Below are 13,319 nucleotides of genomic sequence, written 5' to 3' on the forward strand. Positions count from 1 at the left end.
ATTCCCTTAAATCTTCGCGAGAAACCCCCACGAGAGACCCCTGAATTGGTGTGAGAAATCCATCGAAGTGTCGCGAGTGACTGCCGGAGTCGGAATGAGAAATTCCTCGTGCTCCTTGTCAAGTCATTGAACGCGAATGCTGGGGGGAAATAAAGAGGCAAGCTGTTACAAAATGTTATTTCATTTATTTTTTAATCTCATTTGTTTACATTGACATGTGTAGTACAAAACAGATGTAAATTATTTAATTATAAATTATATTCCTTATTATGTAATATTTAGTTATAATTATATACTTTCTTTATAATTCTGAGTGCATGGAGTGTCCCGAATGTTATGAATTAAAGAATTCTAATTTGCGAGTACTTATATAGTTTTTCCCTGTCTCTCTGTAGATACAATGTTATATGTTATTTGTAGTTTGCGTGTTTTACCTGTAGATGGTGATACCGATTTCCGTGCGTAATTTGATAGTTGCTTAGGAATTTGTCTGCTATGATAATTGTGTGATGTACTTCTGATTTTAAAAGAACTGATAGCTTTATCGAAATTTTGAATTGTATTTTTCATTTAAAATACGTCTAGTGATTGATAGGTACGATAATGTTTAAAAGAAGACTTGAAGCTTTAGGTTATATGGAATGGAATAAAATAAACGTTAAAGGTATGTTTTTTCAGAGGAATATTGTTTTGAATTTCTACCGTCCTATTATTACAATTGCAGAATTTGGAAATTGAAATAGCGTTTGGTATAAAGTTTAAAACCTGTACACTTTAAATATTGCAGACCCTCAACATTTCCGTAAAGTAATTGTCTGGTTGGAAGATCAGAAGATACGCCAGTATGACATACAAGATCGAAAAGAGTTACGTGATTTGAAGAGCGACACATGGCCGAAGACTTTTGCAAAGTATCGCGAAGCTGTTGGATGTCCAGTTTCTAGTAGTAACTTGGATCAGCTCGAGTGGTTACTTGGATATGCGATCTGGTTGGAAGCTGAAAACAATAGTAAGGATTGGATTGAATATAGTAATTCACGTGTGTGATTAAAAGAATCAACTTTTAAAAGTTTCGCATAATATAATTTAGGTGAGGAATATTCGGAAAATATAAAAGAAATGAAACTAAAAGTGAAAAAAGAAGCCATGGTACCAAAGCTTAAATCCAAAAATCCGCTTGACAATTTAGATTGTAAGTATATCGGTGTAGTCATTCAAATGCTCATTTATAGGTTCTTGTTAATGTTTGTAATAATCAGTTGACAGCACTGAATTCAAGAAAGGAGTATATTCCATGGCAAAACTACTTAGAATTCCGGAGCATCCTAACCATTTGGTTACACTGAAAGCCTGCAGTAAAATGGTCCAAAGGAGATTAAATGCTGAATGTTTGCGAAATCCAAACCCTAAAATTATTAAAGGGAAACCATTCCCCATAATGGATATTGCCCCCGGTTTTCAACTGAGCAAACCTTCTATCGAAAACGCAGCTAAAATCCTTGCTCTCCTTTATATTCAGGACATCAGAAATCTTCAAACGAAAATTAACGAAGTTATTGTTCGTGTACAAAATATTACTGCAAATCCTAAGACAGACACTAAGCTAGGAAAGGTTGGAAAATAGATTACCGAAAGGACTGATATTAAGCAGCTTAAAAATATTTTGTTAAAAACGAACTCGCAAATATTATATATGATTTAAATTAACGGTGAAACAACAGTAGTAGTTACTAATTTATTTTCTACGAAGCATGTAAACAATAAAGAAGCAATTGATTGAACCATTATATAAATTTGAAATGTCTATTCATAGAAATGCATCGCTCAATTTTTAAAAAATAAATTCCAAAATTCCATTTCGTTCAGTTTAAAATTCTCCAAGTACCATATGACGGTATGTAATATACGATTACGTAGAAGCGAGGTTTTTAACTGTAGAGGTCACTGATTTGTTTTGTATCGAATGCGTATCATCTGTGTCACCGTTCGTGGTGTTCGGTTATTTTATAAAAGATATTTCAATAAGTTTTTCATCTGAACTTGGATTAATTGACTTCAATATCCAGTGATCTTGATCAGGATGAATTTGGCAAGCAATATTTGTAGGTTGAGTTGTACTAGAACAAATAATCTGTACAAATTTGGAGGTTACGTGAGTCGTAATGTTACAACAATTGAATTCTATAAAATTAATTGGAAAAGACCAGCAAGAGTGGGACCGACCAGTCCTACTAACAGCGGTGATTTGGGATTAGATATTTCTGTAAAACCAACAGACATTCCACTGTACTATGATCGTTCAAAAGAATTGGAGGAGTAAGTACCTTGCGAGAGACGAAGTTTAAGGAATAACAATCTTCTTTCAAATATTTTGATATCTAATATAGTATAAATATTTCATTCGCTGTCCACGCAATGAAGCGCAAATGATTTTGTAAAGAAGATGTTCTCTTTGGAGTTTCATCCACGCAGAGAAGTTAGAAATCTAAAGAGAGAAAAAATAATGGCACTGGTAAAGCGGCACGAGTTGGATCGGGGTTCCACAGAATCTGCCAGTAAGTATATTGTTACTATTTTAAACCGAATATAGATTTCTCAAGAAATTGTGCAAAGACATAAATTATTACAGTCGCGGCAATGACAAGCGAGATACTCTACATTCAAGAATACATGAAGGAACATCCGTACAATAAGCAAACTAAACGTTTCTTAAAAGAGTTGGTCGAGCGAAGGAAGAAGTATCTCAGACACCTGCGCAAGTGGGACTACAGACGATTCGAATGGGTTCTCGAGCGTTTGAATCTTGTGTACAAACCGGATCCAGCGTACAGTATTCGTTTCTCATAAATAATTATACGGTATTCGGTATTGTTCGGTGAAAAATCAGCTTAACCGATCGTTTTTGTTTAAAAAATTATAGACAACTGGGTACGGTGAGCAGAAAGGATTCGATTAGACTATTAACGCAGGAATATTGTGACAAACTCGTTCAAGATAAACTAAATGCGTACAAGGCCGAGTTGAAAGCTAAGCAGAAGGAATTTTATCGGGAGAAGGCTGAAAAGTTAGCGTTTATCTTAAAGGAAGAGAGAGAATGCGGTGTAGAACCGTCAGTCACGGAAGAAAATATTCAAATTGCAAAAAGGAAAGCGGAAGAACTATCTTAATGTACATAAATAAATAAGTTAAATAAATTTTAGTTAATATGTATTCAGTTTTCTAATTATATACACTCCTTTGCATAGCCCCCACTTTCGAACCACAGAGATACCGTAGTTTCTATAATGGACAGAACAAGTGATGTAATATAGCGTTTAAATTCTCGAATTGTTCTTTAAAAGTGGTAATTGCACAACTAATGAAATGCAGGGAGCTTAAGACATCGCTCGTCTAACCGAGACGAGAGTCCCATAGAAATCATTGCGACGCTACAGCGAAAACGATACAATTACGATTTCCTTTTTAAATTGATATTCCTTCAAATCTCGTTACCACTTGATGACTCATTGTCGGAACGTCTCGATAAATCAGTTTCAGTAAGCGATGACGTTCCCATGACTGCACGTTGCGCATCCCTCGTCGCATGTACCAAGAATGGCCCAAAAAATGCAAGTGAACGTACTCCTCTATACCGGGTGAATTCTCTCGGAACGGATCGTACCGTTGCGAGTTTTATTACAGATCGAAACAAGTGCACGGCCAGTTCTAGACAAAACGTTCGATTCTTTTTAAACAAAACTGTTCGAAAATCAATGTCCTTCTATCGGAAACAGTCCATCTTCTAATGGAAGATACTTTGAAATATCAATTTAAACGAATTAACAGCCTAGCATACGCGCGTGTATCATTTATATGTATATAAATAAATAAATAAAACGAGTACAAATGTATACCGAGTCTACTTTGAAAAATCTTTCATTCGTCGGTCCTAAGATTATTTGTTGGATGTTTAATCGAATTTTAATCCGAGAAACCATCACTGAAACGCACACAGGTGTGGGCACCCTATATAAGTCGTATATAAAGATGAGCTGGATGCTGATGTTCTATTCTTCGGAGGACCGCCGTGAAAGTTTCGCTGGATGCACTTGAAATCCTATTTCCTTCGAATCTCGTGGAACAGTGTGCAGATGCGTACAACTGGAAAAAGAAATTCCTAATTATTATCGATGAAACGTACCGCCGTTCAACGATAAAATGTAATTCGCCTTAAGCAGTCATAGAGACAAGTGACAACACCGAGAGTGACGCCGAAGGATCTTTGGTACCGCTTCGATCATTCGTGATTCTTTTATACCTACCACAAAATGAGGTCAAGGTATTTCAAACATTTCGTTCACAAGGTTAGTAGAATTTAATTATATTTCAATCAACTATCATTTTTATATTTTCATCTCGTATCCGGAATGCAACGATAAAGATCGTTTAGTGTCTTTTGTTATTATTATTATTAATGTCCCCTAAGGGGATGAAGGATACTGTACTTTTCCAAAGAAAACTAAATCGCGAAGGAATAATATATCCTGGGAGTTTCTTCGATACTACTAAAATTGAGAATGTACAGTTTTGAGAACTTTGTGTACTCTATATATCTGTCGCGTTATTATAAAAGGCATGGAAGGTGAATCGAATCGGTCTGTAACAGCACCGATCGCTTTTTATACTGCCGCCCTTCGTGGTTACTCGTTGAAAGTACGATTGCTTAATATACTGGTATCGTAATTAAAGTAGGAAATGTCTTCTCTCCTGTTCGTCGGAATTTAATTACTTCGTTTCGTTACTCGTAAACGAAGATAGACTGTGCACGCGTTAAGGTGACTAAATTTCCTCTTGGGATTACAATCATTCTGAAAAGTTCGAATCAATCCTGTATTACGCTAGACCGATGATGCACAATGGAAAATTGGACAGATCATAATCACGGTAATTAGAAAACGACTGTCAAGTTGTGAGTTTCGTTCGAGTTCAATTAAATTTGATTCTATGGTACATTTCAAGTGAATTTCCAATGAAATTCAATTCGGTTCTACAGGATTAGAAAACGCTACGTTTGAAATGAACTTCAAATGGCATAGGAAGAAATCAAAGGATCGCGAAGCAACGTGTGCTCGAGAACCGCTGATCGAGCCGTCTGCGAATGCACGTGTGTTAGTTAAGAATTTATACCGGCACTCCCTAACGGCGCGAGGATTGTGCAACGAGAATCCGGTGCACGCATGCGCGATAGATCTTCAAGTCGACTCGCACTCTCCCTTAAAAACCGAACGCTTCCAGATATATAGTTTGCGACGTTAGAGGCCAGATCCGTAAACAGGCGTCTAGTTATTTAAACGTTTCGTTACTGAACAGCTTACAATTCTACTTACAGATGATTATTGTCTGCTGTTTCATGGACCTCACCGTCGCCGGTGTTCTCCAGCAGTAAGATTACAATTCTTTAAACCTTTACCGTGACTAACACTCGTCAAACGAGAGTTACTTGAGAAAACGGAAACACTAACGATATACAATATACCTCGATCGAGAAATTAAGAAAACGGAAAGACCGATTAACCCCTTGCCCTATGACTTCTTTCTCAACTCTGATCGATACGGCTGCTTTATTATTGATAATTTATTGGAAAAAGAGAAAAATTCTAAGCTTATGTTATGCCTATATTTCCTTTGAAGTATGATAGTTGATCACAGAGGAATAATATTTACTTTGAATTCGAATGAACCGAGTAATATATATATATATATATATATTTGGTGCATCATATTGAAAATCTTCACCACGAGTCTCACTCGTTGTTGTAGGGCAAGGGGTTAACGAGCGGATATCCGAATCAAGAAAATCTATGAGATAATCTGGTACGACGGTAGTACAATTCAGATTGAATGCTCAGCAGGTTCCCTTGCGCCCCGATAGACTCGGTTTCCGTGGACGGTGCAGCGGTTCCAGTAGCCTGCGCCCTTCGGTCCGCCGGAAGCAAGACTCCGCATCCGACTTACGTCAAAGTGTCCACTCCGATTTCTTACAGGCTGCTGCCGAAGAGCTCGTCGTTGGTATACATCGCGCCGGCCATCTTCAAGACGGCGTCCGCCGTCGTGGCGACGGACACGAGCAATGAAAAAGAAACGGAGTTCACGGTGAGCGTACAGAATTATCAACGTTCTTGGTTTCATTCGAATCGATCGATTTCCGCGGCTTCTTTCGCAGGCTTACCCGAAGTACTCGTTTAATTACGGCGTCCTGGATGGATACACCGGCGACTCCAAGTCGGCCTGGGAGGAAAGGGACGGCGACACGGTCAAGGGTGAATATTCGGTGGTCGAAGCGGACGGATCGATCAGAACGGTTACTTACACGGCGGACAACGATAACGGGTTCAACGCCGTCGTCACGAGGAACGAGCCACCTAAAACCTTCAAACAGGAAACTAATTTGAAAACCTTCTTGCCGGGCATGATTTTCTCTCGCCCTCGTTAAAATTATCCAAATATTCTACAGCACTGTTTCCCGTTGCCCTATTTTTCACTTTGATTCTCGTTCAATCGGAGACGCATCTCTATTTTTCTGAATAACTTTCTACAATTATCGGACGACCATAATTACCTGTTGTTGTAAACGAAACTCTTCCGTCGCTGAAAATTGTCGGGACCTTTGCCACTTCTACTTTCTTCTCCCTATCATTTTATCTTGCGAAAACCTTCAAACGCAACAATCCGTTTATTATTCGTTGCGGAAATTCCAGCAACGAGTTTCGCGTTATATCGACGAGTGTCTGTTAAAAATAAATTACCGTTGCTCCGAGAACTCGTATCCTCCTTTTAGTTTCCACAAATTTTATCCCAAGTCGAAAACACTTTCCAACGTTTGTCCTCTTCTCCGATAAAAGCGGAGATCCGGCAGCGGGCACATCGAAATCGGTTCGCTTCGTTCCGAATAGTTTATTAACGTCGCTTCACTCGCGTACGCTGATCGTAAGACAAATATTCGTTCAAACTTTTATAGTCTTTTTTTCTCCTTTCGAGTTGAAACGGTCGTGTAACGAAAACTTATGCACTGCTGCCACGCGACACGTTCAGGATACAAAGATTACAGTGAAAAGCAGAGATTTATTTGAAACGAGCCGAGAAACTGTCATATAAAATCGAACGATTTTAATATTTAAGATTACAAAGGAATATTGTAATTCTAATATTACGTAGTTCTTTGTGCAGTCAAATTTTAATCGTACGCTACGACTACAATTTAGATACTGTACAGGTGTGTATGTGTGTTTGTGTGTGTGTTACAAAAGAATGGAAAATTCATCGAAACGTGGACAGTTGGAATTTAGTTGAAATTAGTATCTCTCGTATTAATATTTAACGTTACCGATCACAAAACACAACTAACTCTAAACCCTTAAGAACGGATTGTCTATTTGCCAAGAAAACAAGTCGAACGTACTAGTGTGGCAGGAGTCGAAAAAAATATCGAGACTCTACTTCCGCTATGTTACTCCGAGTTTAAGGATAACGAATACTGTTGTTTCGACTATAAAGGACCAAGGGAAACTTCGCATCTCTTTTTGATTCTCATTTGTCGCGATTCCGATGAAAATTTCACACCGTGCTACTAACCGCGCAAGCCAGGAACTATTCCGAGACTATCAGCTCCGTATCCAGTAAAGGAACCACGTCGGATCGCGACCAGAAGCACGGAAATAATTTAGGATACTGACAGCGTGTGTGTTCAAAGAAAACATTGTAAAAGAAAGAAAGGTTCGTTTGCTGGATACACAGCTGCGCGCCGATCGCCAGGTATATGTACCCTCCGCTCCTGGTTCACTCGATCCCGTACCCGCAACGCTTGATCCCTTAATCTTCGGGGATTAAGGACGGAAAGCCTTCTCGAGAGGATCTCGCACTTCCATGAAAGTTCAACGCTCGTGGGGATGTTTACGATATAAAATAGAGCGCGATCCGTCGATCGGCGGATCGGTAAAACCGTGCGAGCAAAATGAAACTGTGATCCGAAGAAGAAGGTGTCCGTTCGATTGATCCCCGTGACGCGAACGACTCTCGGCGTTTGCCGGCAATACCGCGGGGTTCTACCTATTCCTGGACCGTTTATTGCTATTCTTTTTCGCGCTGTTCGCAGCCTTGCTTTTCGACGCCTCCTTGCCGGTATTCTCTTTGAGGGAGACGTGCTCGAGGCTCCCGTTGCTCGCGTGCCCGTTCGCGAACTGGCCCGACATTTCGTTGGAGGACGACAGGGATCCGTTTTGGTTATACTGGCCGGTCAGGGAATGATTCTTCCCCGAGGACTCCTTGTTACCGTTGCTGGTCGCCGTGTTCCCGGTGCTTCCGTGGGAATTCACCAGGCTGCAATTGTCCTCGCTACCGCTGTTCCCAATCTGTGACTCCGATTCGCTGTACCGGTCAACTGGAAACAGGTTTCAACATAGGAAAATGGGGAACCCCGAGGCACCGAGCTCGATTTCAAGGATAGGCACACCACTTTCCAAAGGCTGTGATTAGAGACAATCAATAAGAAAATCCATGTACGCTTTATATCATTCTCAACTAGACAACATCCTTAACACGTAACTAAATCGTAAAGATTCATTCGTTCTAAAAATAAAATGCTCCTATAGTAATTGTAAATGTTGACACGTTTCAACTGTAATAGGCACGCACACGCACACGCACACGCACACACGTTCTATTCACATTCTACTCACGTGGTACGTGTGAAGAACAGAAATTTGCTCCAAGTATAGGATAAATACAAAGAAGAAGAGACGATATCGCTCACCTAATAACCCTTTCTACAGTTTCAACGCATACGTTCAAGGAAAGCAAACCGCAAGGTTTTTACTAACATACACATACAGCAAAGCAATACAGCGGATAGAGACCTTAAATCAAAGAATGATGCACGACGAGACTTCCGAATAGACGAGAAATAACAAGTGGATCTCAAATTTATTAGCAAACAAATGTTTATCCACTGCGTGGACAGACACGTACGTAGATGGAGAACAGAAAGAGAAGTTACCACAGAGAAAAAATACAAAAATGAATCAAATTAATTTCAAAAAAATAGATAAGGAATAAATAAAAATTTATTTGTAACTTAAATACAGAAGAAAATAAAAGTTGTATAGTCCAACTAAAAGTATGGTACTAAACATTCCTCGAATCTTTAATCATTAATTCGTCTAAGTTGCACAACAATCCAGCTTTATTACTATTTTCTTTTATACGTGGAAGACAGTACGATCGATACATTAAAAAGAAAAAGAAGTACAATCGAGGATAACTTAACAACTAAAAAGAATTGCTCTGGAGGACAGGGCAAAAAGAAAAGTTGGGAGGGATGGGAGGATGAAAAATAAGGTTGTACTCCTATTTCGTATTAATAAATTAACTATCTCAGGAATATCCATTGAGGTCCTTACTTTTTTCCTGGGTATTTTCCACGAGTCCACTAACCGCCTGCAAAAATACAATCTTCATGATTTATATAAATTGTATCTGCTTTGGCTATTTACGGGGGAAATACTACGGGCACTGTCCTATTATGAGTAATGAGTACTTTTATTTTTATAACATTAATACGTTACGCTCGATTGGAATCTATGAAAATTGCAGAAATCTTTAAGTCGATTCCAAATAAAATCGTTCTACGTAGAAATATATTATAGCTACGTATTCCGTAACGGTAGCAAAGTCCAAGGAAGAATAATGTTAAGAGTTTGTTGAACCTTTCGAAATAGAATACTTGGTACTCACAGCCATGGAGGTGATAGAAGATTTTGAAAAAAGCCTTTCGGCTTCTTTAAATTTCCTGTTACGTTTATCCGCCTTGCTATTCGTATTTTTATTGCTCGCTAAATATCTGTCCCAGCCACGAATTATATTGCCGTACAGCTGCGTGTCTTCCAAGTAACTACCTTCGAACGCGTAGATTTGACGTTCCAAGTTGGCGAGAGTATCCTACAAAATTAATAATTTTACGATAACGAAGATTACTTCGACGATCAATCGATGACCAAAACAAAACACGAAGGTTATAAAACAGCCCGCGATATTAATGTACTTTAGAATCCTATAATTCTCTCTTATTTGTACGAGCACTTTATTGTTACTGGCACAAGGAATAACAAATTGGAGAATCGAGGTCAATATTAAAAAGAGGCTAACAAGAAAAACATTGCGCAGAGGTTATGTTGGCATAACCTCGATTCAAAGTACGAGAAAGTGCCTCTTCGATTCCTAATGCTTGTCTAAAATGATTAATGATTACGTATAATTGTTAAATTCCACACCGATAATGATAATCGTTTATCGTATCAGCAACACGATTCACTCGAAGGCAATATAATTGGAAAAAGAGACACAGGTTGACAAGTTGACCATACTCACAGCTATTTCTGCTTTTCGTTTCACTAATTCTGCAAGCTCCGCTCGTAAATCGACAGAAGACTTCGTCGACATTGTTCGTTTAAATATATTTCTATAACACTAACGAGAACTTGTTTTATTTCGCTCGAAAATGAATTTCTCTGCTCCCAACAGACGCTGGACAGTTTCACAACGAAAACTGCTCCAAGCAGCCTGACGTTGCTTACCATCCGAAGTCAGAAACTACGTAAACATACAGAGCCTTCGTGACCTTACCACAGAGTCGCATAACCTAGATATCGCTATTAAACGATATTCGAATGAAAAACATCAACTTACATAAAACAAAGAACTGCAACAACTTGTTACTTTACCTTTATCGCCGATGTATTGTTAATATATCGCAATATATTTATAGTCGGACAAAATTTGAATACTATACGCGCCATGTTTAATGGAATGGCAACGCCATCTTGTTATTTTTGAGAAAAGATATTGCCCCTGGTGACAGGCAACCTGTTAATCGTGCCTGCAATATGCAAGTATTATAGGTACCTGGAACTACTAAACTTTGTTTAAATTAATAAATACCAACAATTACCTGCCTCAAAGAGTAATAAATAAGGCACAAAGGATTTACGATGTTCAAGTATAAAATGAATTGTAAGTAATTGTGCCGGTACGACAATTGTTTCTTTTTATATATATGCTTTCGCTTGTTTCCAATGACCTTGGTTATTATAAACAATTAAGTTCTTAACGATGATGCAACAAAGTTTCACGGAGACCTATTTCGTAACGCGAGAATCGAGTGTGACTCATTTTCTTTACAAATTTGAACATTGCACATTTGTAATTGAAATATGAAATTTGATTACTCGTCGCACCACCATCGGACAGTCGCAACGTTATGTTTCCTTCCGCGCGTTTAATTAAAAATCAACGATAATTACGATAATTCTGCGGTTTCCATTTAAAATCAAACGAATAACAGAAGAAAGAACGAGCAAGAGGAACGGTAAAAACGACCAAAGAAAAGCGGGAAACTTTTAGCTAATTTTCTGGGCTTTTTTCGACTAATTAAATAGGTCACCGCGGCATGCACGTCGCCGCGTTAAATTGGAAATTTCACTCTGCCGTGTCCTCGAGTTTTTCACCCGCGTTAGGTTTTTCCTGCGTCCAGGGCCGCGTCTAACGCGAAGAACAGGGAGAGGGAGAGAGAGAGGGAGGAAGAAAGAGAGAGAGAGAGAGGGAGAGAAAGTATGCAATTTCTCCCCTCCCGATCAGCCCCCTTCTTAACCCTTCCCGGCGATATATGAAAGAATACATGTCACCAGCTATTCAGTATTTGCACGGAGATCATTATTGTTTATACGTTTTCCGACGGAAAATCTATTTGTCAGTAGCAATGAGTTGTCGGAATGGCAAGCTATCCGATTCGGAAATCAATTGTGTAAGTTTCAAACGTCTTATTTCGTATCTAATCTATTATACGCGTAGTCGAAATTTCATTGGCTTCGAAAATATTTTGGTACATTTAAAAATATTGTTCGGAATTATTGGAGGACCATTAAGAGAAAGAGTGAAATATGCTCTAAAATACGCAGGACCGCTCTAAAGGACCGCCAAATTGAACTCGAAAAATTGGCGAACTTTAAACTGCGGTCACTTTGTAATAAAAAATGGTAGAACGTCGTGCTTTAGCTCGTTGCAAAGCGTGGAGCTTCTACTTTCGCCCCTCGTAAGTTGTTTTACTCTATGATCTTTCGCCTTCGTGTAACGGGTATGAGAGCAGACGTACCTTTTCGTCGCCGGAATCGCGTAAATTCGAACCGGTAACGTCACTGTAGCCGCTAAAGAATTTTTTTCGAGATCGAAACCACCGTAGATTCGTAGATCGGAGTCTTCCCTTCGCAACGACCCCTTGAAACTCGACGCGCGATTTTTTCTCGCCGTTTCATCGAAGTTTCAAGGAGGAGCGTGCCAGTGGGGATCCGAGATTTCTTTCCCGATGTCGATTATTACGCTGAATCGAATTTCGCGATCCATTCAGCTTCCGCAGCAGCGCGTACTACTTTAACACTGTGAACGTAAAACGAATCTCAGGCTGTTCCTCCCGCGAGTTTTATCTGCCGCTAATAGAGCGAGAGATACATCGCATCCAATTAAAACAAAAAAAAAGATGTTTATCTGCGGCTCAATTGCGCGCGACTACTCGCAGATTCGCCGACGGGAAGCTGTCTCGTTCATCGTATCCCGATTACAAATGACACGTCGAATTTTATAGAAAATTCAGAATCGAATCGGGGGAAAACACTTTCGAATTCCACGTTTCGTCCGCTAAAAGGTTTGCTCGTTCGACTTGTCGAAAAACTATAATAAAACGATAATAATAATAATATTAAGAATCGTGTAAAATTACACAAGAAAATAGAATGATTTTTCATAGTTATTTATTTGTCAAGACGACGAATGTTCTCGAAACACACGGGTGGAAGATGGGTCTCAGCATCGTTCGCATCGCGTCCCATAATCACATCCATCGGCCCACGATTTCCTCTATCCCGGTATTCGAGGTATCTCGAGAAATTCTTCCGTTCGGCTACTTTCGTTTCACTTTCTCGTCCCCGAGTGCCCGGATCATCGTCAGTCGAGCGCGCACCGTGCATCCGAGTACTTTCTTCGGGTTCGCCGTATCATTTGTGGCCGGACGGACGATGCGAAAACCGTGTATCGACGATACCAGGCGAATCAATTCAGCTCCACGTAATTAAATCGAGTTACCGTTACATTCCGGCAGATATTAGAGCACCGTGGAAATTGGAAGCGTCGATTCCGCCAAATGGGAATACACATGAATTCCTAATCGAGTCGGGTTCCTGTTTCTCCACGAATTTCGGGATCGTTCAGAATGTCGAACGAGTAGAAAAATTCGGTGT

At 39.4% G+C, this 13,319-nt stretch overlaps 4 protein-coding genes across 8 annotated transcripts; 3 read left to right on the forward strand and 1 right to left on the reverse strand.

The window, feature by feature from the left end:
- Positions 1-302: 302 nt before the first annotated feature.
- Positions 303-1,820, forward strand: LOC116430719 (RNA transcription, translation and transport factor protein). The gene is made up of 4 exons (XM_031985219.2): positions 303-664; positions 788-1,009; positions 1,091-1,192; positions 1,260-1,820. Exons 1-4 carry the CDS (start codon positions 604-606, stop codon positions 1,622-1,624), a joined length of 750 nt encoding a protein of 249 aa, XP_031841079.1. The 5' UTR covers positions 303-603; the 3' UTR covers positions 1,625-1,820.
- A 116-nt stretch (positions 1,821-1,936) lies between these two features.
- On the forward strand, positions 1,937-3,210 carry bonsai (28S ribosomal protein S15, mitochondrial). The gene is made up of 4 exons (XM_031985218.2): positions 1,937-2,316; positions 2,422-2,555; positions 2,630-2,825; positions 2,921-3,210. The coding sequence occupies exons 1-4, from the start codon at positions 2,081-2,083 to the stop codon at positions 3,165-3,167; spliced, it is 813 nt and encodes a 270-aa protein (XP_031841078.1). The 5' UTR covers positions 1,937-2,080; the 3' UTR covers positions 3,168-3,210.
- Positions 3,193-10,866, reverse strand: Eaf6 (chromatin modification-related protein EAF6/MEAF6). Of its 4 annotated transcripts, none has more exons than XM_076364483.1 (8): positions 10,755-10,866; positions 10,402-10,682; positions 9,769-9,972; positions 9,435-9,486; positions 6,786-8,416; positions 6,599-6,692; positions 6,350-6,408; positions 3,193-6,267 (listed from the first exon to the last, which is right to left on the reverse strand). In XM_076364483.1, exons 2-5 carry the CDS (start codon positions 10,471-10,473, stop codon positions 8,082-8,084), a joined length of 663 nt encoding a protein of 220 aa, XP_076220598.1. In that variant the 5' UTR covers positions 10,474-10,682; positions 10,755-10,866; the 3' UTR covers positions 3,193-6,267; positions 6,350-6,408; positions 6,599-6,692; positions 6,786-8,081. The 4 variants fall into 4 exon arrangements, with proteins under 4 accessions (XP_076220598.1, XP_076220597.1, XP_031841080.1 ...); XM_076364482.1 differs by having other exon boundaries at positions 3,193-4,140; positions 5,869-6,408; XM_031985220.2 differs by having other exon boundaries at positions 3,193-6,408.
- On the forward strand, positions 4,214-6,793 carry LOC116430721 (uncharacterized). Of its 2 annotated transcripts, none has more exons than XM_031985222.2 (4): positions 4,214-4,343; positions 5,369-5,421; positions 5,889-6,132; positions 6,203-6,793. In XM_031985222.2, exons 1-4 carry the CDS (start codon positions 4,308-4,310, stop codon positions 6,470-6,472), a joined length of 603 nt encoding a protein of 200 aa, XP_031841082.1. In that variant the 5' UTR covers positions 4,214-4,307; the 3' UTR covers positions 6,473-6,793. The 2 variants fall into 2 exon arrangements, with proteins under 2 accessions (XP_031841082.1, XP_031841083.1); XM_031985223.2 differs by having other exon boundaries at positions 5,892-6,132.
- Positions 10,867-13,319: the final 2,453 nt, after the last annotated feature.

The sequence above is a fragment of the Nomia melanderi genome, chromosome 2, assembly GCF_051020985.1.
Source record: "Nomia melanderi isolate GNS246 chromosome 2, iyNomMela1, whole genome shotgun sequence".
Classification (NCBI taxonomy): domain Eukaryota; kingdom Metazoa; phylum Arthropoda; class Insecta; order Hymenoptera; family Halictidae; genus Nomia; species Nomia melanderi.